The sequence below is a fragment of the Scyliorhinus torazame genome, chromosome 10, assembly GCF_047496885.1.
Source record: "Scyliorhinus torazame isolate Kashiwa2021f chromosome 10, sScyTor2.1, whole genome shotgun sequence".
Taxonomy (NCBI): domain Eukaryota; kingdom Metazoa; phylum Chordata; class Chondrichthyes; order Carcharhiniformes; family Scyliorhinidae; genus Scyliorhinus; species Scyliorhinus torazame.
In genome coordinates this window covers 131,379,792-131,403,774 of record NC_092716.1, presented here as the reverse complement: position 1 = coordinate 131,403,774, position 23,983 = coordinate 131,379,792, and the positions used below count along the sequence as shown (strand labels likewise).

Below are 23,983 nucleotides of genomic sequence, written 5' to 3'. Positions count from 1 at the left end.
TTTCATATTCTCCCCACTCCCTGTGGGAGCAAGTTCCACATTCTCCCCACTCCCTGTGGGAGCGAGTTCCACATTCTCCCCACTCCCTGTGGGAGCGAGTTCCACATTCTCCCCACTCCCTGTGGGAGCGAGTTCCATATTCTCCCCACTCCCTGTCGGAGCAAGTTCCACATTCTCCCCACTCCCTGTGGGAGCGAGTTCCACATTCTCCCCACTCCCTGTGGGGCAAGTGGTCGGAGTATCAATGGGGGAGCATTTTGCAGACAGCGATCATAACTCAATTAAATTCAAGATTGTCTTCGAAAAGAACAAGGATGGGCCTGAAATCAAAGTTTTAAACTGGGGGAAGGCGAAATTTAATAAGATCAGATATGATTTGGTCAGAGTGGACTGGGAGTAGACACTTTTAGGTAAATCTGGGGAGCATTCAAGAAGGAAATAGGGAGAGTACAACATGTTCCAATTAATAAAAAGGGTAGGACCAACAAATCCAGTGAACCCTGGATATCGAGGGATATTCAGCATTGGATAAGGAGACAAAGGGAGGCTTATGGCAGATATCGAGGGCTCAAAACAGCAGAAACACTAGAGGAGCATGGAATATGAAAGAGAGAACTTAAAAAGGAAATTAGGAGAGCAAAAAAGGGGACATGAAAGGCAGGTAAAATAAAGGAAAATCCGAAGTTGTTTTACAAGTACATTAAGGGCCCAGTACGGACCACAGTAGTAATTGCTCTGTAGAGCCAGAGGATGTAGGTAGGGTTTTAAATTAATACTTTGTGTTGGTGTTCACTAGTGGGTATAGAAATCAGGGAGAAGGACTGTGATGAAATTGAAGAAATTAACATAGTAAGAGAGGACGTTCTGAGTAGTCTGTCAGGCTTAAAAGTAGACAAATATCTAGGGCCAGATGAAACGCATCCCAGGCTGTTGAGTGAGGAAGGGAGGACACTGCGAGACCCCATTTACCAAACCAGGACACATCACAAGACTCCAAATACCACACTGAGACACAGGGCAAGCCCAAATATTATACCAGGTACAGAGTGAGCCCATATACAACACCAAGTCACAGGGCTAGACCCCGTATAACCACACCAGGATACAGGGTGAGACCCCATATACCACACAGGGAAACTGTGAGACCCCATCAGGACACAGGGTGTGGCCCCATATACCACACTGGGACACAGGGCGTGACCCCATAATATTACCTGTAAACAAACGATTGAAAACTAAAAGAATTCTAGTGGTGCAGTTTAAGCAGTTCTAACGTGCCACCGGTGTGAAAAAGCAGAAGGTTGTTGTACAGAATATTAGTATCTACTCACCATTGGAGTCTTGTACTTGTGAGTCACCACTTCGTTAGTTTGTGGAACTGGAACCGGACGAGCAAGAGACAAAAGAAAGAGTTTAACCCAAGGACAATATCGTAGACTGAGATGGCGAATAGACAGATTATTTACAGACACACATACAAAGAACATTACATTTAACCGTATTTGCACACAGAGGTTGTGTACATATGCATAGTCATCTGCTGGGCTGTACACATCCATATACTGGCCTCAAGGCCATGGGCGTCAGCACAGTTGTATGGTGAGTTTGTGCTCACACTTAAATCACACAGTGAGTCTACATATATATATATATATATATATATATATATAGACAGGTGCACAATGAGTCTCCATGTTTATGTAGTTGCACAATGAGTCTGCGTATACATGCAGTCACACAGTCGGTGTGTGTATATGCGCAGTTGCAGTCGGTGCGGATATGCGCAGTCACATAGTCGGTGCGGATATGCGCAGTCGGTGCGGATATGCGCAGTCGCACAGTCGGTGCGGATATGCGCAGTCGCACAGTCGGTGCATCTATGCGCAGTTGCACAGTCGGTGCATATATGCACAGTAGCATGGTGCATATATGCACAGAGGCAGTGGGTGTGAACGTGCACAATCGCACAGCAAAACTGCATATATAAGCAGACACAATGTGTGTATATATGCAGATTCAGTAAGCCTGCTAAAATACCCATTCGCAGCGAGTGCATGTACGCAGTTGCAAAACGAGTCTGCATATATATGAATTTGCATGGTGAGTCTGTGTACATACGCATGTCATAGTGAGACTGCATATATGTTGTCGCACAGTGAGCGTGTATATATAGTCTCAGTGAGTACATATATGAACATAAGAACTAGGAGCAGGAGTAGGCCATCTGGCCCCTCGAGCCTGCTCCGCCATTCAATGAGATCATGGCTGATCTTTTGTGGACTCAGCTCCACTTTCCGGCCCAAACACCATAACCTTCTTCAAAAAACTATCCATCTTTATCTTAAAACATTTAATGAAGGAGCCTCTACTGCTTCACGGGGCAAGGAATTCCATAGATTCACAACCCTTTGGGTGAAGAAGTTCCTCCCACATATATATGCAATCGCACAGTTAGTTTGTCTAAATATGCAATTGCAGTGAGTCCGTATACGTACCCAGTCACTCTGCGAGTCCGTGTACGTACCCAGTCACTCTGCGAGTCCGTGTACGTACCCAGTCACTCTGCGAGTCCGTGTACGTACCCAGTCACTCTGCGAGTCCGTGTACGTACCCAGTCACTCTGCGAGTCCGTGTACGTACCCAGTCACTCTGCGAGTCAGTGTACGTACCCATTCACTCTGCGAGTCCGTGTACGTACCCAGTCACTCTGCGAGTCCGTGTACGTACCCAGTCACTCTGCGAGTCCGTGTACGTACCCAGTCACTCTGCGAGTCCATGTACGTACCCAGTCACTCTGCGAGTCCATGTACGTACCCAGTCACTCTGCGAGTCCGTGTACGTACCCAGTCACTCTGCGAGTCCGTGTACGTACCCAGTCACTCTGCGAGTCAGTGTACGTACCCAGTCACTCTGCGAGTCCGTGTACGTACCCAGTCACTCTGCGAGTCAGTGTACGTACCCAGTCACTCTGCGAGTCAGTGTACGTACCCAGTCACTCTGCGAGTCCGTGTACGTACCCAGTCACTCTGCGAGTCAGTGTACGTACCCAGTCACTCTGCGAGTCCGTGTACGTACCCAGTCACTCTGCGAGTCAGTGTACGTACCCAGTCACTCTGCGAGTCCGTGTACGTACCCAGTCACTCTGCGAGTCCGTGTACGTACCCAGTCACTCTGCGAGTCCGTGTACGTACCCAGTCACTCTGCGAGTCCGTGTACGTACCCAGTCACTCTGCGAGTCCGTGTACGTACCCAGTCACTCTGCGAGTCCGTGTACGTACCCAGTCACTCTGCGAGTCCGTGTACGTACCCAGTCACTCTGCGAGTCAGTGTACGTACCCAGTCACTCTGCGAGTCCGTGTATGTACCCAGTCACTCTGCGAGTCAGTGTACGTACCCAGTCACTCTGCGAGTCAGTGTATGTACCCAGTCACTCTGCGAGTCCGTGTACGTACCCAGTCACTCTGCGAGTCCGTGTACGTACCCAGTCACTCTGCGAGTCAGTGTACGTACCCAGTCACTCTGCGAGTCCGTGTACGTACCCAGTCACTCTGCGAGTCCGTGTACGTACCCAGTCACTCTGCGAGTCAGTGTACGTACCCAGTCACTCTGCGAGTCCGTGTATGTACCCAGTCACTCTGCGAGTCAGTGTACGTACCCAGTCACTCTGCGAGTCAGTGTATATACCCAGTCACTCTGCGAGTCCGTGTACGTACCCAGTCACTCTGCGAGTCAGTGTACGTACCCAGTCACTCTGCGAGTCCGTGTACGTACCCAGTCACTCTGCGAGTCAGTGTACGTACCCAGTCACTCTGCGAGTCCGTGTACGTACCCAGTCACTCTGCGAGTCCGTGTACGTACCCAGTCACTCTGCGAGTCCGTGTACGTACCCAGTCACTCTGCGAGTCAGTGTACGTACCCAGTCACTCTGCGAGTCCGTGTACGTACCCAGTCACTCTGCGAGTCAGTGTACGTACCCAGTCACTCTGCGAGTCAGTGTATGTACCCAGTCACTCTGCGAGTCCGTGTACGTACCCAGTCACTCTGCGAGTCCGTGTACGTACCCAGTCACTCTGCGAGTCCGTGTACGTACCCAGTCACTCTGCGAGTCCGTGTACGTACCCAGTCACTCTGCGAGTCCGTGTACGTACCCAGTCACTCTGCGAGTCAGTGTATGTACCCAGTCACTCTGCGAGTCCGTGTACGTACCCAGTCACTCTGCGAGTCAGTGTATGTACCCAGTCACTCTGCGAGTCAGTGTACGTACCCAGTCACTCTGCGAGTCCGTGTACGTACCCAGTCACTCTGCGAGTCAGTGTATGTACCCAGTCACTCTGCGAGTCCGTGTACGTACCCAGTCACTCTGCGAGTCAGTGTACGTACCCAGTCACTCTGCGAGTCAGTGTACGTACCCAGTCACTCTGCGAGTCCGTGTACGTACCCAGTCACTCTGCGAGTCAGTGTACGTACCCAGTCACTCTGCGAGTCAGTGTACGTACCCAGTCACTCTGCGAGTCCGTGTACGTACCCAGTCACTCTGCGAGTCCGTGTACGTACCCAGTCACTCTGCGAGTCCGTGTACGTACCCAGTCACTCTGCGAGTCCGTGTACGTACCCAGTCACTCTGCGAGTCCATGTACGTACCCAGTCACTCTGCGAGTCCGTGTACGTACCCAGTCACTCTGCGAGTCCATGTACGTACCCAGTCACTCTGCGAGTCCGTGTACGTACCCAGTCACTCTGCGAGTCCGTGTACGTACCCAGTCACTCTGCGAGTCCGTGTACGTACCCAGTCACTCTGCGAGTCCGTGTACGTACCCAGTCACTCTGCGAGTCAGTGTACGTACCCAGTCACTCTGCGAGTCCATGTACGTACCCAGTCACTCTGCGAGTCAGTGTACGTACCCAGTCACTCTGCGAGTCAGTGTACGTACCCAGTCACTCTGCGAGTCAGTGTACGTACCCAGTCACTCTGCGAGTCAGTGTACGTACCCAGTCACTCTGCGAGTCAGTGTACGGACCCAGTCACTCTGCGAGTCCGTGTACGTACCCAGTCACTCTGCGAGTCAGTGTACGTACCCAGTCACTCTGCGAGTCCGTGTACGTACCCAGTCACTCTGCGAGTCAGTGTACGTACCCAGTCACTCTGCGAGTCCGTGTACGTACCCAGTCACTCTGCGAGTCAGTGTACGTACCCAGTCACTCTGCGAGTCAGTGTACGTACCCAGTCACTCTGCGAGTCCGTGTACGTACCCAGTCACTCTGCGAGTCCGTGTATGTACCCAGTCACTCTGCGAGTCCGTGTACGTACCCAGTCACTCTGCGAGTCCGTGTACGTACCCAGTCACTCTGCGAGTCAGTGTACGTACCCAGTCACTCTGCGAGTCAGTGTACTTACCCAGTCACTCTGCGAGTCAGTGTACGTACCCAGTCACTCTGCGAGTCAGTGTACGTACCCAGTCACTCTGCGAGTCCGTGTACGTACCCAGTCACTCTGCGAGTCAGTGTACGTACCCAGTCACTCTGCGAGTCCGTGTACGTACCCAGTCACTCTGCGAGTCCGTGTACGTACCCAGTCACTCTGCGAGTCAGTGTACGTACCCAGTCACTCTGCGAGTCAGTGTACGTACCCAGTCACTCTGCGAGTCCGTGTATGTACCCAGTCACTCTGCGAGTCCGTGTACGTACCCAGTCACTCTGCGAGTCAGTGTACGTACCCAGTCACTCTGCGAGTCCGTGTACGTACCCAGTCACTCTGCGAGTCAGTGTACGTACCCAGTCACTCGGCGAGTCAGTGTACGTACCCAGTCACTCTGCGAGTCCGTGTACGTACCCAGTCACTCTGCGAGTCAGTGTACGTACCCAGTCACTCTGCGAGTCCGTGTATGTACCCAGTCACTCTGCGAGTCCATGTACATACCCAGTCACTCTACGAGTCCGTGTACGTACCCAGTCACTCTGCGAGTCCGTATACGTACCCAGTCACTCTGCGAGTCCGTGTACGTACCCAGTCACTCTGCGAGTCCGTGTACGTACCCAGTCACTCTGCGAGTCCGTGTACGTACCCAGTCACTCTGCGAGTCCGTGTACGTACCCAGTCACTCTGCGAGTCAGTGTACGTACCCAGTCACTCTACGAGTCTGTGTACGTACCCAGTCACTCTGCGAGTCCGTATACGTACCCAGTCACTCTGCGAGTCAGTGTACGTACCCAGTCACTCTGCGAGTCAGTGTACGTACCCAGTCACTCTGCGAGTCCGTGTACGTACCCAGTCACTCTGCGAGTCCGTGTACGTACCCAGTCACTCTGCGAGTCCGTGTACGTACCCAGTCACTCTGCGAGTCCGTGTATGTACCCAGTCACTCTGCGAGTCCATGTACATACCCAGTCACTCTACGAGTCTGTGTACGTACCCAGTCACTCTGCGAGTCCGTATACGTACCCAGTCACTCTGCGAGTCAGTGTACGTACCCAGTCACTCTGCGAGTCCGTGTACGTACCCAGTCACTCTGCGAGTCCGTGTACATACGCAGTCACTCTGCGAGTCAGTGTACATACCCAGTCACTCTGCGAGTCAGTGTACGTACCCAGTCACTCTGCGAGTCAGTGTACGTACCCAGTCACTCTGCGAGTCCGTGTATGTACCCAGTCACTCTGCGAGTCCGTGTATGTACCCAGTCACTCTGCGAGTCAGTGTACGTACCCAGTCACTCTGCGAGTCAGTGTACGTACCCAGTCACTCGGCGAGTCAGTGTACGTACCCAGTCACTCTGCGAGTCCGTGTACGTACCCAGTCACTCTGCGAGTCCGTGTACGTACCCAGTCACTCTGCGAGTCAGTGTACGTACCCAGTCACTCTGCGAGTCCATGTACGTACCCAGTCACTCTGCGAGTCAGTGTACGTACCCAGTCACTCTGCGAGTCCGTGTACGTACCCAGTCACTCTGCGAGTCAGTGTACGTACCCAGTCACTCTGCGAGTCCATGTACGTACCCAGTCACTCTGCGAGTCCGTGTATGTACCCAGTCACTCTGCGAGTCCGTGTACGTACCCAGTCACTCTGCGAGTCAGTGTACGTACCCAGTCACTCTGCGAGTCCGTGTACGTACCCAGTCACTCTGCGAGTCCGTGTACGTACCCAGTCACTCTGCGAGTCAGTGTACGTACCCAGTCACTCTGCGAGTCCATGTACGTACCCAGTCACTCTGCGAGTCCGTGTACGTACCCAGTCACTCTGCGAGTCCGTGTACGTACCCAGTCACTCTGCGAGTCAGTGTACGTACCCAGTCACTCTGCGAGTCCATGTACGTACCCAGTCACTCTGCGAGTCAGTGTACGTACCCAGTCACTCTGCGAGTCCGTGTACGTACCCAGTCACTCTGCGAGTCCATGTACGTACCCAGTCACTCTGCGAGTCCGTGTACGTACCCAGTCACTCTGCGAGTCAGTGTACGTACCCAGTCACTCTGCGAGTCCGTGTACGTACCCAGTCACTCTGCGAGTCCCTGTACATACACAGTCACTCTGCGAGTCTGTGTACATATAGTCACTCTGCGAGTCTGTGTACATACACAGTCACTCTGCGAGTCCGTGTATCTACACAGTCATGGAGACATAGATAGAGCAGGGACAGGAATGGTTTTTGCTGGTGCCGGGGTTTAGATATTTCAGTAAGCTCAGGGAAGGTGGTAAAAGAGGGGGAGGGGTGGCATTGTTAGTCAAGGACAGTATTACGGTGGCAGAAAGGACGTTTGATGAGGACTCGTCGACTGAGGTATTATGGGCTGAGGTTAGAAACAGGAAAGGAGAAGTCACCCTGTTAGGGGTTTTCTATAGGCCTCCAAAAAGTTCCAGAGATGTAGAGGAAAGGATTGCAAAGAGGATTCTGGATAGGAGCGAAAGCAACAGGGTAGTTGTTATGGGGGACTTTAACTTTCCAAATATTGACTGGAAACGCTATAGTTAGAGTACTTTAGATGGGTCCGTTTTTGTCCAATGTGTGCAGGAGGGTTTCCTGACACAGTATGTAGATAGGCCAACGAGAGACGAGGCCGTATTGGATTTGGTACTGGGTAATGAACCAGGACAGGTATTAGATTTGGAGGTAGGTGAGCACTTTGGTGATAGTGACCACAATTCGATTACGTTTACTTTAGTGATGGAAAGGGATAGGTATATACCGCAGGGCAAGAGTTATATCTGGGGGAAAGGCAATTATGATGCGATGAGACAAGACTTAGGATGCATTGGATGGAGAGGAAAACTGCAGGGGATGGGCACAATGGAAATGTGGAGCTTGTTCAAGGAACATCTACTGCGTGTCCTTGATAAGTCTGTACCTGTCAGGCAGGGAGGAAGTGGTCGAGCAAGGGAACCGTGGTTTACTAAGGCAGTTGAAACACTTGTCAAGAGGAAGAAGAAGGCTTATGTAAAGATGAGACATGAAGGTTCAGTTAGGGCGCTCGAGAGTTACAAGTTAGCTCGGAAGGACCTAAAGAGAGAACTAAGAAGAGCCAGGAGGGGACATGAAAAGTCTTTGGCAGGTAGGATCAAGGATAACCCTAAAGCTTTCTATAGATATGTCAGGAATAAAAGAATGACGAGGGTAAGAGTAGGGCCAGTCAAGGACAGTAGTGGGAAGTTGTGCTTGGAGTCCGAGGAGATAGGAGAGGTGCTAAATGAATATTTTTCATCAGTATTCACACAGGAAAAAGACAATGTTGTCGAGGAGAATACTGAGATTCAGGCTACTAGACTAGAAGGGCTTGAGGTTCATAAGGAGGAGGTGCTAACAATTCTCTGGTGTACAAAACTCTGGTGCGGCCGCATTTGGCGTATTGCGTGCAATTCTGGTCGCCGCATTATAGGAAGGATGTGGAAGCATTGGAAAGGGTGCAGAGGAGATTTATCAGAATGTTGCCTGGTATGGAGGGAAGATCTTATGAGGAAAGGCTGAGGGACTTGAGGCTGTTTTCGTTAGAGAGAAGAAGGTTAAGAGGTGACTTAATTGAGGCATACAAGATGATCAGAGGATTGGATAGGGTGGACAGTGAGAGCCTTTTTCCTCGGATGGTGATGTCTAGCACGAGGGGACATAGCTTTAAATTGAGGGGAGATAGATATGACAGATGTCAGAGGTAGGTTCTTTACTCAGAGAGTAGTCAGGGCGTGGAATGCCCTGCCTGCAACAGTAGTGGACTCGCCAACACTAAGGGCATTCAAATGGTCATTGGATAGACATATGGACGATAAGGGAATAGTGTAGATGGGCTTTAGAGTGGTTTCACAGGTCGGCGCAACATCGAGGGCCGAAGGGCTTGTACTGCGCTGTGATGATCTTTGTTCTATGTCACTCTGCGAGTCCGTGTACATGTGAGTCCGTGTACACACACAGTCACTCAGTGTACATACACAGTTACTCTGCGTGCGTTGGGGGGAGGTGGGGGGGGGAGGAGAGAGAGGACACGCATGGTGAGATTGGAGGGAGAGAGAAGTTGACTCATTATTCCTTTTTTTAAATAGTTAAGAGTGTCCTATTCAATTTTTCCAATTAAGGGGCAATTTAGCATGGCCAATCCAGCTACCCTGCACATCTTTGGGTTCCGGGGCGAAACCCACAAAACACGGGGAGAATGTGCAAACTCCACACGGACAGTGACCCAGAGCCGGGATCGAACCTGGGACCTCGGTGCCGTGAGGCAGCAGGGATAACCACTGTGCCGCCTGAGTCACTATTCCAATTAACAGGAAGGTGACATTGCTCCTGAGCGGCGTGACACCTATTCTCTGCAGGTTGAATGCAAATTTTTATTCACTATGGATTGCTTTTTGAATGTATCAATTGTTAATAAGCCGACAAACAGTTACATTTCTAAAGCACCTTACATGATGTTAGGATGTCTAAAGTTGTTTTACCACAAGAGAAGTACTTTCCAATTTTAATCATTGTCGTAACAGAGACCTAATCACGTATTACTCATCCCCACAAACAGACAACATAATATCCACTTCCAGGAATGCTGGGCGAGGTCGAAATGTTGTTCAAGCATTTCTCCTCCTGTGCTGCCAGATCATTTACAGCCAACCGAGTTTAATGTCACATCAAAAATACGTCGCTGACAGTGTGGCACTCCCTCAGCGTATCAATGAATTGTCAGCCTTGAGTGCGTGTCCAGCTTTCTGGACACATAGCAGGGCACAGGCTGCTAAAACATAACATTCATAAAACAATCAAACCATTCCATATTTTTCATTTGACAAGAACGAACAGAGGGTCTGAAGAGAGGGAGAAATGGGGGAGGAGTGAGAGAGTCGGGAGATTTAAAAAAAAATACGGGGGAGAAGAGAGAGTCGGGGGTGGGGGGGTAAATGGAAACTGAAGGGGGAAAAGGGAGATTGGGGAGAAAGAGGGAAATGTGGGGGGGGGGGGGGGATATACAGGGAGACATTGGGGTGGAAGGAAGCAAATTACTGAGGATGCTGGAATCTCAAACCAAAAGCCAAAATGCTTGTAAATCTCAGCAGCCTGGCAGCATCTGTAGGGAGACAAAAGAGCTAACATTTCGAGTCCATGTTCTGGGCAGGGCTGGACAAGGCGACATTCGGGGGGATCGGGGGGCTGGACAGGGAGACATGGGTGGGGGCAGTGGGGCATGGAAAGGGAGATGGCGGGGGGGGGGAAGGCTGCAGAGGGTGACCTGGGGGAAGGCTGCAGAGGGTGACCAGGGGGAAGGCTGCACAGGGGGATAGGGGGTTGCAGAGGAGAAATGGGGGCGAGTTGGGGAGGGGGTGCAGGGGCGAGGGGGGCCGGGGGCGAGGGGGGCCGGGGGCGAGGGGGGCCGGGGGAGAGGGGGGCCGGGGGAGAGGGGGGCCGGGGGAGAGGGGGGCCGGGGGCAAGGGGGGCGAGGGGAGGGAAGGGGCGGGCAGGGGCGAGGGGGGGGCAGGGGCGAGGGGGGGGCAGGGGCGAGGGGGGGCAGGGGCGAGGAGGGGCAGGGGCGAGGAGGGGCAGGGGCGAGGGGGGGCAGGGGCGAGGGGGGGCAGGGGCGAGGGGGGGCAGGGGCGAGGGGGGCAGTGGCGAGGGGGGCAGTGGCGAGGGGGGGAACGGGGCGAGGGGGAACGGGGCGAGGGGGGGGCAGGGGCGAGGGGGGGCAGGGGCGAGGGGGGCAGGGGCGAGGGGGGGCAGGGGCGAGGGGGGGCAGGGGCGAGGGGGGGCAGGGGCGAGGGGGGGCAGGGGCGAGGGGGGGCAGGGGTGAGGGACGGCAGGGGCGAGGGACGGCAGGGGCGAGGGACGGCAGGGGCGAGGGACGGCAGGGGCGAGGGACGGCAGGGGCGAGGGACGGCAGGGGCGAGGGACGGCAGGGGCGAGGGACGGCAGGGGCGAGGGACGGCAGGGGCGAGGGACGGCAGGGGCGAGGGACGGCAGGGGCGAGGGACGGCAGGGGCGAGGGACGGCAGGGGCGGGGGAGCAGGGGCAAGGGGGTCGCGTGGGTGATGGGGCAGGGGGTGAGGGGGACAGGGGCGACGGGGCAGGGGCAGGGGGGCAGGGGCGAGGGGGGCAGGGGCGAGGGGGGCAGGGGCGAGGGGGGCAGGGGCGAGGGGGGCAGGGGCGAGGGGGGCAGGGGCGAGGGGGGCAGGGGCGAGGGGGGCAGGGGCGAGGGGGGCAGGGGCGAGGGGGGCAGGGGCGAGGGGGGCAGGGGCGAGGGGGGCAGGGGCGAGGGGGCAGGGGCGAGGGGGCAGGGGCGAGGGGGCAGGGGCGAGGGGGCAGGGGCGAGGGGGCAGGGGCGAGGGGGCAGGGGCGAGGGGGCAGGGGCGAGGGGGCAGGGGCGAGGGGGCAGGGGCGAGGGGGCAGGGGCGAGGGGGCAGGGGCGAGGGGGCAGGGGCGAGGGGGCAGGGGCGAGGGGGCAGGGGCGAGGGGGCAGGGGCGAGGGGGCAGGGGCGAGGGGGCAGGGGCGAGGGGGCAGGGGCGAGGGGGCAGGGGCGAGGGGGCAGGGGCGAGGGGGCAGGGGCGAGGGGGCAGGGGCGAGGGGGCAGGGGCGAGGGGGCAGGGGCGAGGGCGCAGGGACGAGGGCGCAGGGACGAGGGCGCAGGGGCGAGGGCGCAGGGGCGAGGGCGCAGGGGCGAGGGCGCAGGGGCGAGGGCGCAGGGGCGAGGGCGCAGGGGCGAGGGCGCAGGGGCGAGGGCGCAGGGGCGAGGGGGGGCCACGAGGGAGAAACAGGGATGGAGGGAACAGAGAGAGAGATGGGAGGGGTAAGACGGAGGGTCGGGTGAGAGCAGAGGAGGTGAGTGCGAGATGCCTGGAAAGCAATTGAGACATGATGTGGGAGTGTGAGAAAGAGGGGCAAAGCGAGGAAATGAGAGAGAGAACTAAAATAGAGCAACAGACAGATGGGATTGGAAGGAGGACAAAATGACAAAGGCGGTTCTGAAGAGAACGGGAGGGGAAAGCCAGAGAGCAAGTGTGACAAGGAACTTGGTTTTTGGGACTGGGAAAGGTGGGAGAGCATTGTCAGGGAGACACTGACAGGATTGTCTGGGAGACACACTGACAGGATTGTGGGGGACACTGACAGGATTGTGGGAGAGGCACTGACAGGATTGTGGGGGACACTGGCAGGATTGTGGGAGAGACCCTGACAAGATTGTGGGAGAGGCACTGACAGGATTGTGGGGGAGGCACTGACAGGATTGTGGGAGAGACACTGACAGGATTGTGGGAGAGACACTGACAGGATTGTGGGAGAGGCACTGACAGGATTGTGGGGGAGGCACTGACAGGATTGTGGGGGAGGCACTGACAGGATTGTGGGAGAGACACTGACAGGATTGTGGGGGACACACTGACAGGATTGTGGGGGAGACACTGACAGGATTGTGGGGGAGGCACTGACAGGATTGTGGGGGAGACACTGACAGGATTGTGGGGGAGGCACTGACAGGATTGTGGGAGAGGCACTGACAGGATTGTGGGGGAGGCACTGACAGGATTGTGGGAGAGACACTGACAGGATTGTGGGAGAGGCACTGACAGGATTGTGGGAGAGACACTGACAGGATTGTGGGAGAGGCACTGACAGGATTGTGGGAGAGACACTGACAGGATTGTGGGAGAGGCACTGACAGGATTGTGGGAGAGACACTGACAGGATTGTGGGAGAGGCACTGACAGGATTGTGGGGGAGACACTGACAGGATTGTGGGAGACACACTGACAGGATTGTGGGAGAGGCACTGACAGGATTGTGGGGGACACACTGACAGGATTGTGGGAGAGACACTGACAGGATTGTGGGAGAGGCACTGACAGGATTGTGGGGGACACACTGACAGGATTGTGGGAGAGACCCTGACAAGATTGTGGGGGAGGCACTGACAGGATTGTGGGGGAGGCACTGACAGGATTGTGGGAGAGGCAGACAGGATTGTGGGAGAGACACTGACAGGATTGTGGGGGAGGCACTGACAGGATTGTGGGAGAGACACTGACAGGATTGTGGGAGAGGCACTGACAGGATTGTGGGGGAGGCACTGACAGGATTGTGGGAGAGGCACTGACAGGATTGTGGGGGTGGCACTGACAGGATTGTGGGAGAGACACTGACAGGATTGTGGGAGAGGCACTGACAGGATTGTGGGGGTGGCACTGACAGGATTGTGGGAGAGGCACTGACAGGATTGTGGGAGAGGCACTGACAGGATTGTGGGGGGGACACTGACAGGATTGTGGGGGAGGCACTGACAGGATTGTGGGAGAGGCACTGACAGGATTGTGGGGGTGGCACTGACAGGATTGTGGGAGAGGCACTGACAGGATTGTGGGAGAGGCACTGACAGGATTGTGGGGGGGACACTGACAGGATTGTGGGGGAGACACTGACAGGATTGTGGGAGAGACACTGACAGGATTGTGGGAGAGGCACTGACAGGATTGTGGGGGTGGCACTGACAGGATTGTGGGAGAGGCACTGACAGGATTGTGGGAGAGGCACTGACAGGATTGTGGGGGGGACACTGACAGGATTGTGGGGGAGGCACTGACAGGATTGTGGGAGAGGCACTGACAGGATTGTGGGGGACACACTGACAGGATTGTGGGAGAGGCACTGACAGGATTGTGGGAGAGGCACTGACAGGATTGTGGGGGTGGCACTGACAGGATTGTGGGGGAGGCACTGACAGGATTGTGGGAGAGGCACTGACAGGATTGTGGGGGGGACACTGACAGGATTGTGGGAGAGGCACTGACAGGATTGTGGGAGAGGCACTGACAGGATTGTGGGGGAGGCACTGACAGGATTGTGGGGGACACACTGACAGGATTGTGGGGGACACACTGACAGGATTGTGGGGGAGGCACTGACAGGATTGTGGGGGAGGCACTGACAGGATTGTGGGAGAGGCACTGACAGGATTGTGGGAGAGGCACTGACAGGATTGTGGGGGTGGCACTGACAGGATTGTGGGGGACACACTGACAGGATTGTGGGAGAGACACTGACAGGATTGTGGGGGAGGCACTGATAGCATTGTGGGGGACACTGACAGGATTGTGGGAGAGACACTGACAGGATTGTGGGGGACACTGACAGGATTGTGGGAGAGGCACTGACAGGATTGTGGGAGAGACACTGACAGGATTGTGGGGGACACTGACAGGATTGTGGGAGAGACACTGACAGGATTGTGGGGGAGGCACTGACAGGATTGTGGGAGAGACACTGTCAGGATTGTGGGGGAGGCACTGACAGGATTGTGGGAGAGACACTGACAGGATTGTGGGGGAGGCACTGACAGGATTGTGGGAGAGGCACTGACAGGATTGTGGGAGAGACACTGACAGGATTGTGGGAGAGACACTGACAGGATTGTGGGAGAGGCACTGACAGGATTGTGGGAGAGGCACTGACAGGATTGTGGGGGACACACTGACAGGATTGTGGGGGAGGCACTGACAGGATTGTGGGAGAGGCACTGACAGGATTGTGGGGGACACACTGACAGGATTGTGGGAGAGGCACTGACAGGATTGTGGGAGAGACACTGACAGGATTGTGGGAGAGGCACTGACAGGATTGTGGGAGAGACACTGACAGGATTGTGGGGGAGACACTGACAGGATTGTGGGGGAGGCACTGACAGGATTGTGGGAGAGACACTGACAGGATTGTGGGAGAGGCACTGACAGGATTGTGGGAGAGACACTGACAGGATTGTGGGGGACACTGACAGGATTGTGGGAGAGGCACTGACAGGATTGTGGGAGAGACACTGACAGGATTGTGGGAGAGGCACTGACAGGATTGTGGGAGAGGCACTGACAGGATTGTGGGGGGGACACTGACAGGATTGTGGGGGAGACACTGACAGGATTGTGGGAGAGACACTGACAGGATTGTGGGAGAGGCACTGACAGGATTGTGGGGGTGGCACTGACAGGATTGTGGGAGAGGCACTGACAGGATTGTGGGAGAGGCACTGACAGGATTGTGGGGGGGACACTGACAGGATTGTGGGGGAGGCACTGACAGGATTGTGGGAGAGGCACTGACAGGATTGTGGGGGACACACTGACAGGATTGTGGGAGAGGCACTGACAGGATTGTGGGAGAGGCACTGACAGGATTGTGGGGGTGGCACTGACAGGATTGTGGGGGAGGCACTGACAGGATTGTGGGAGAGGCACTGACAGGATTGTGGGGGGGACACTGACAGGATTGTGGGAGAGGCACTGACAGGATTGTGGGAGAGGCACTGACAGGATTGTGGGGGAGGCACTGACAGGATTGTGGGGGACACACTGACAGGATTGTGGGGGACACACTGACAGGATTGTGGGGGAGGCACTGACAGGATTGTGGGGGAGGCACTGACAGGATTGTGGGAGAGGCACTGACAGGATTGTGGGAGAGGCACTGACAGGATTGTGGGGGTGGCACTGACAGGATTGTGGGAGAGGCACTGACAGGATTGTGGGAGAGGCACTGACAGGATTGTGGGGGGGACACTGACAGGATTGTGGGGGAGGCACTGACAGGATTGTGGGAGAGGCACTGACAGGATTGTGGGGGTGGCACTGACAGGATTGTGGGAGAGGCACTGACAGGATTGTGGGAGAGGCACTGACAGGATTGTGGGGGGGACACTGACAGGATTGTGGGGGAGACACTGACAGGATTGTGGGAGAGACACTGACAGGATTGTGGGAGAGGCACTGACAGGATTGTGGGGGTGGCACTGACAGGATTGTGGGAGAGGCACTGACAGGATTGTGGGAGAGGCACTGACAGGATTGTGGGGGGGACACTGACAGGATTGTGGGGGAGGCACTGACAGGATTGTGGGAGAGGCACTGACAGGATTGTGGGGGACACACTGACAGGATTGTGGGAGAGGCACTGACAGGATTGTGGGAGAGGCACTGACAGGATTGTGGGGGTGGCACTGACAGGATTGTGGGGGAGGCACTGACAGGATTGTGGGAGAGGCACTGACAGGATTGTGGGGGGGACACTGACAGGATTGTGGGAGAGGCACTGACAGGATTGTGGGAGAGGCACTGACAGGATTGTGGGGGAGGCACTGACAGGATTGTGGGGGACACACTGACAGGATTGTGGGGGACACACTGACAGGATTGTGGGGGAGGCACTGACAGGATTGTGGGGGAGGCACTGACAGGATTGTGGGAGAGGCACTGACAGGATTGTGGGAGAGGCACTGACAGGATTGTGGGGGTGGCACTGACAGGATTGTGGGGGACACACTGACAGGATTGTGGGAGAGACACTGACAGGATTGTGGGGGAGGCACTGATAGCATTGTGGGGGACACTGACAGGATTGTGGGAGAGACACTGACAGGATTGTGGGGGACACTGACAGGATTGTGGGAGAGGCACTGACAGGATTGTGGGAGAGACACTGACAGGATTGTGGGGGACACTGACAGGATTGTGGGAGAGACACTGACAGGATTGTGGGGGAGGCACTGACAGGATTGTGGGAGAGACACTGTCAGGATTGTGGGGGAGGCACTGACAGGATTGTGGGAGAGACACTGACAGGATTGTGGGGGAGGCACTGACAGGATTGTGGGAGAGGCACTGACAGGATTGTGGGAGAGACACTGACAGGATTGTGGGAGAGACACTGACAGGATTGTGGGAGAGGCACTGACAGGATTGTGGGAGAGGCACTGACAGGATTGTGGGGGACACACTGACAGGATTGTGGGGGAGGCACTGACAGGATTGTGGGAGAGGCACTGACAGGATTGTGGGGGACACACTGACAGGATTGTGGGAGAGGCACTGACAGGATTGTGGGAGAGACACTGACAGGATTGTGGGAGAGGCACTGACAGGATTGTGGGAGAGACACTGACAGGATTGTGGGGGAGACACTGACAGGATTGTGGGGGAGGCACTGACAGGATTGTGGGAGAGACACTGACAGGATTGTGGGAGAGGCACTGACAGGATTGTGGGAGAGACACTGACAGGATTGTGGGGGACACTGACAGGATTGTGGGAGAGGCACTGACAGGATTGTGGGAGAGACACTGACAGGATTGTGGGAGAGGCACTGACAGGATTGTGGGAGAGGCACTGACAGGATTGTGGGAGAGGCACTGACAGGATTGTGGGGGAGGCACTGACAGGATTGTGGGAGAGGCACTGACAGGATTGTGGGAGAGGCACTGACAGGATTGTGGGAGAGGCACTGACAGGATTGTGGGAGAGGCACTGACAGGATTGTGGGAGAGGCACTGACAGGATTGTGGGGGAGGCACTGACAGGATTGTGGGGGAGACACTGACAGGATTGTGGGGGTGGCACTGACAGGATTGTGGGAGAGACACTGACAGGATTGTGGGAGACACACTGACAGGATTGTGGGAGAGACACTGACAGGATTGTGGGAGAGGCACTGACATGATTGTGGGGGGGACACTGACAGGATTGTGGGGGACACACTGACAGGATTGTGGGGGAGACACTGACAGGATTGTGGGAGAGGCACTGACAGGATTGTGGGGGAGGCACTGACAGGATTGTGGGGGACACACTGACAGGATTGTGGGGGAGACACTGACAGGATTGTGGGAGAGGCACTGACAGGATTGTGGGGGAGACACTGACAGGATTGTGGGGGACACACTGACAGGATTGTGGGAGAGGCACTGACAGGATTGTGGGAGAGGCACTGACAGGATTGTGGGGGTGGCACTGACAGGATTGTGGGAGAGGCACTGACATGATTGTGGGAGAGGCACTGACAGGATTGTGGGGGTGGCACTGACAGGATTGTGGGGGTGGCACTGACAGGATTGTGGGAGAGGCACTGACATGATTGTGGGGGAGGCACTGACAGGATTGTGGGAGAGGCACTGACATGATTGTGGGGGGGACACTGACAGGATTGTGGGGGAGACACTGACATGATTGTGGGGGAGGCACTGACAGGATTGTGGGGGAGACACTGACAGGATTGTGGGAGAGGCACTGACAGGATTGTGGGAGAGGCACTGACATGATTGTGGGGGGGACACTGACAGGATTGTGGGAGAGATGGAGAGAAGATTATTGGGAGGCAGTGAATCAGAGATAGTGATGGGACATGCACAGGACAGGGGGCAGATGCAATTTTAGATTTATTGACGGGTATGGCTGTGAAGTGAGAGAAGCACAGCATGATACAAGGTAGGGCTGCACTGTTTAAGGGGAGTACGTCAAGGTGAAGACAAAAACTTGGAGATGAACTCAGGCATGGGGACAGGGTCAGCATCTGATGATTGACTCAGCACAGGATTGTATACCATATACTGCGGTCTACTGTATCTGTGGTGAGAAATGCATACAGTGGCAATAGTAAAACAAGCCGGGAATCTAACATGTTCTCATTACCTGAAGGAGTACCAAGGTTTTCAGAGAAGTGGAGGGAGCGAGTCAATGTTGAATGACCAGAAACTTAGCAGGGTCTCAAACCTGATTCAGTGCAGAAACGGAGACGCCCCTCACATTGCAAACCTTTTAATTCTCCTGACCCGAGTAGTACTGTCTAAATGCATCACACTGTAAATACTGACACACACTAACCACAGTGAACAGACAGCCTTCCCCAAAACCTGCTCACTCAGGCAGCCAGTCTAATACAGGGGTACAATGAAATGGGGCGAGTGGTAAAATGGACCTTAAGCTGTTTCAATGCAACATGCTGCTGATCAAAGATCGTCTACCCTATCCAGTCCAGACTCTGTGCAAAGAACCTCAGGACAGAATTACCCCCTATTACAGGAGTGACACCACCTCAATTCCACACCATTAGGAGGAAAATTGCCCTTCCATTGCCTAAGGCTGCAAAAGAGGCGATAGAAAATATTGGAGTTTACACTGGGGTCCAGTGCTGTGTGTACAGGGGTTACAATGGAATTCATGGCCGCATGTAGACAGGTTATACTGGGATTCAGGGCTGTGTGAAAAGGGTGACACTGGGATTCAGGGCTGTGTGTACAGCGGTTACACAGGGAATCAGGGCTGAGTACAGGGGTTACACTGGGATTCAGGGCTGTGCGCACAGGGATTAGGAGAATGCAGGTGGCGGAAAGCGTCATTGATAGCAGTTATATAAATGTGGTCACACCCAAGGTTCAGGCAGAGAAATGGGTGACCACCAGAAGGGGCAGGCAGTCAGTGCAGGAATCCCCTGTGGTTGTCCCCCTCTCGAACAGGTATACCCCTTTGGATACTGTCGGGGGGATAGCCTATCAGGGGAAAACAGCAGCAGCCAGAGCAGTGGCACCACGGCTGGCTCTGATGTTCAGAAGGGAGGGTCAAAGCGCAGAAGAGCAATAGTCATTGGGGACTCTATAGTCAGGGGCACAGATAGGCGCTTCTGTGGACGTGAAAGAGACTCCAGGATGGTATGTTGCCTCCCTGGTGCCAGGGTCCATGATGTCTCCGAACGGGTAGAGGGCATCCTGAAGGGGGAGGACAAACAGGCAGAGGTCGTTGTACATATTGGTTCTAACGACACAGGCAGGAAGGGGCATGAGGTCCTGCAGCAGGAGTTCAGGGAACTAGGCAGAAAGTTAAAAGACAGGACCTCTAGGGTTGTAATCTCGGGATTACTCCCTGTGCCACATATCAGTGAGGCTAGGAATAGGAAGATAGAGCAGCTAAACACATGGCTAAACAGCTGGTGTAGGAGGGAGGGTTTCTGTTATCTGGACCACTGGGAACTCTTCTGGGGCAGGTGTGACATGTATAAGAAGGATGGGTTGCATCTAAACTGGAGAGGCATAAATATCCTGGCGGCGAGGTTTGCTCGTGTCACACGGGAGGGTTTAAACTAGTATGGCAGGGGGGTGGGTATTGGAGCAATAGGTCAGAAGGTGAAAGCATTGAGGGAGAACTAGGGAATAAGGCCATTATGGCTCTGAGGAAGAGCAGACAGGGAGATGTTGCTGAAAACAGCGGGTCTGGTGGCCTGAAGTGCATATGTTTTAATGCAAGAAGTATTCCGGATAAGGCTGATGAACTTAGAGCTTGGATCAGTACTTGGAACTATGATGTTGTTGCCAGAGACCTGGTTGAGGGAAGGACAGGATTGGCAGCTAAACGTTCCAGGTTTTAGATGTTTCAGGCGGGATAGAGGGGGATGTAAAAGGGGTGGCAGAGTTGCGCTACTGGTTAGGGAGAATATCACAGCTGTACTACGGGAGGACACCTCAGAGGGCAGCAAGGCTATATAGGTAGAGATCAGGAATAAGAAGGGTGCAGTCACAATGTTGGGGGTTTACTACAGGCCTCCCAACAGCCAGAGGGAGATAGAGCAGCAGATAGGTAGACAGATTTTGGAAACGAGTAAAAACAACAGGGTTGTTTTGATGGGAGACTTCAACTTGCCCAATATTGACTGGGACTCACTTAGTGCTGGGGGCTTAGATGGGGCAGAGTTTGTAAGGAGCATCCAGGAGGGCTTCTTAAAACAATATGTAGATAGTCCAACTAGGGAAGGGGCTGTACTGGACCTGGTATTGGGTAATGAGCCCAGCCCAGGTGGTAGAAGTTTCAGTAGGGGAGCATTTCGGGAACAGTGACCACAACTCAGTAAGTTTTAAAGTGTTGGTGGACAAGGATAAGAGTGGTCCTAGGGTGAATGCGTTAAATTGGGGGAAGGCTAAAATTTAACAATATTAGGCGGGAACTGAAGAACCTAGATTGGGGGCAGATGTTTGAGGGTAAATCAACATCTGACATGTGGGAGGCTTTCAAATGTCAGTTGAAAGGAATTCAGGACCGGCATGTTCCTGTGCAGAAGGATAAATACGGCAATTTTCGGGAACCTTGGATAACGAGAGATATTGTAGGCCTCGTCAAAAAGAAAAAGGAGGCATTTGTCAGGGCTAGAAGGCTGGGAACAGACGAAGCCTGTGTGGAATATAAGGAAAGTAGGAAGGAACTTAAGCAAGGAGTCAGGAGGGCTAGAGGGGGGTCACGAAAAGTCATTAGCAAATAGGGTTAAGGAAAATCCAAAGGCTTTCTACACGTTCATAAAAAGCAAGAGGGTAGCCAGGGAAAGGGTTGGTCCGGTGAAGGATAGGCAAAGGAATCTATGTGTGGAGCCAGAGGAAATGGGCGAGGTACTAAATGAATACTTTGCATCAGTATTCACCAAAGAGAAGGAATTGGTGGATGTTGAGTCTGGAGAAGGGTGTGTAGATAGCCTGGGTCACATTGAGATCCCAAAAGACGAGGTGTTGGGCGTCCTGAAAAATATTAAGGTAGATAAGTCCCCAGGGCCTGATGGGATCTACCCCAGAATACTGAAGGAGGCGAGAGAGGAAATTGCTGAGGTCTTGACAGAAAGCTTTGGATCCTCACTGTCTTCAGGTGATGTCCCGGAGGACTGGAGAATAGCCAATGTTGTTCCTCTGTTTAAGAAGGTAGCAAGGATAATCCAGGGAACTACAGGCCGGTGGGCCTTACGTCAGTGGTAGGGAAATTACTGGAGAGATTTCTTTGAGACAGGATCTTCTCCCATTTGGAAGCAAATGGACCTATTAGCGAGAGGCAGCATGGTTTTGTGAAGGGGAGGTCGTGTCTCACTAACTTGATAGAGTTTTTCGAAGAGGTCACAAAGATGATTGATGCAGGTAGGGCAGTGGATGTTGTCTACATGGACTTCAGTAAGGCCTTTGACAAAGTCCCTCATGGTAGACTGGTACAAAAGGTGAAGTCACACAGGATCAGGGGTGAGCTGGCAAGATGGATACAGAACTGGCTAGGTCATAGAAGTCAGAGAGTAGCAACGGAAGGGTGCTTTTCGAATTGGAGGGCTGTGACTAGTGGTGTTCCGCAGGGATCAGTGCTGGGACCTTTGCTGTTCATAGTACATATGAATGATTTGGAGGAAAATGTAACTGGTCTGATTAGTAAGTTTGCAGACGACACAAAGGTTGGTGGAATTGCGGATAGCGCTGAGGACTGTCAGAGGATACAGCAGGATTTAGATTGTCTGGAGACTTGGGCGGAGAGATGGCAGATGGAGTTTAATCCGGACAAATGTGAGGTAATGCATTTTGGAAGGTCTCATGCAGGTAGGGGATATACAGTGAAAGGTAGAACCCTCAAGAGTATTGAAAGTCAGAGAGATCTAGGTGTACAGGTCCACAGGTCATTGAAAGGGGCAACACAGGTGGAGAAGGTAGTCAAGAAGGCATACGGCATGCTTGCCTTCATTGGCCAGGGCATTGAGTATAAGAATTGGCAAGTTATGTTGCAGCTGTATAGCACCTTAGTTAGGCCACACTTGGGAGTATAGTGTTCAATTCTGGTCGCCACACTACCAGAAGGATGTGGAGGCTTTAGAGAGGGTGTAGAAGAGATTTACCAGGATGTTGCCTGGTATGGAGGGCATTAGCTATGAGGAGCGGTTGAATAAACTCGGTTTGTTCTCACTGGAACGACGGAGGTTGAAGGGTGACCTGATAGAAGTCTCCAAAATTATGAGGGGCATAGACAGAGTGGATAGTCAGAGGCTTTTTCCCCAGGGTAGAAGGGTCAATTACTAGGAGGCATAGGTTTAAGGTGAGAGGGGCAAGGTTTCGAGGAGATGTACGAGGCAGTTTTTTTTACACAGTGGGTAGTGGGTGCCTGGAACTCGCTGTTGGAGGAGGTGGTGGAAGCAGGGATGATAGTAACGTTTAAGGAGCATCTTGACAAATACATGAATAGGATGGGAAGAGGGAAACGGACCAGGAAGTGTAGAAGATTTCAGTTTAGACGGGCAGCATGGTCGCCACGGCTTGGAGGGCCCAAGGGCCTGTTCCTGTGCTGTACTTTTCTTTGTTCTTTGTTCTTGGGTTACACAGGGATTCAGGGCTTTGTGTACAAGGGTTACACAGGGATTCAGGGCTGTGTGTACAGGGGTTACACTGGGATTCAGGGCTGTGTACAGGGGTTACACTGGGACTCAGGGCTGTGTGTGCAGGGGTTACACAGGGGTACACGGGTTACACAGGGATTCAGGGCTGCGTGTACAGAGGGTTACACTGGGATTCAGGGCTGTGTACAGGGGTTACACTGGGACTCAGGGCTGTGTGTGCAGTGGTTACACAGGGGTACAGGGGTTACACAGGGATTCAGGGCTGTGTGTGCAGGGGTTACACAGGGATTCAGGGTTGTGTGTACAGGGGTTACACAGGAATTCAGGGTTGTGTGTACAGGGGTTACACAGGAATTCAGGGCTGTGTACAGGGGTTACACTGGGGTTCAGGGCTCTGTACAGGGGTTACACAGGGGTACAGGGGTTACACAGGGATTCAGGGCTGCGTGTACAGGGGTTTACACTGGGATTCAGAGCTGTGTATCGGGTTACATTTGGATTCAGGGCTGTGTACAGGGGTTACACACGGATTCAGGGCTGTGTACAGGCGTTACACTGGGATTCAGGGCTGTGTACAGGGATTACACATGGATTCAGGGCTG

The 23,983-nt window shown here is 54.1% G+C and overlaps 1 protein-coding gene across 15 annotated transcripts in view; it reads right to left on the bottom strand.

Annotated features, from left to right (window-relative positions):
• The window catches only part of madd (MAP-kinase activating death domain), a 439,970-nt gene that overhangs the window by 5,632 nt on the left and 410,355 nt on the right, over positions 1 to 23,983 (bottom strand). For all 15 annotated transcript variants that reach the window (XM_072518747.1, XM_072518746.1, XM_072518754.1 and 12 more), the window contains one exon: positions 1,332 to 1,378. In XM_072518747.1, coding sequence (XP_072374848.1) covers positions 1,332 to 1,378 — 47 coding nt within the window. The remainder of the gene's footprint in view (positions 1 to 1,331; positions 1,379 to 23,983) is intronic.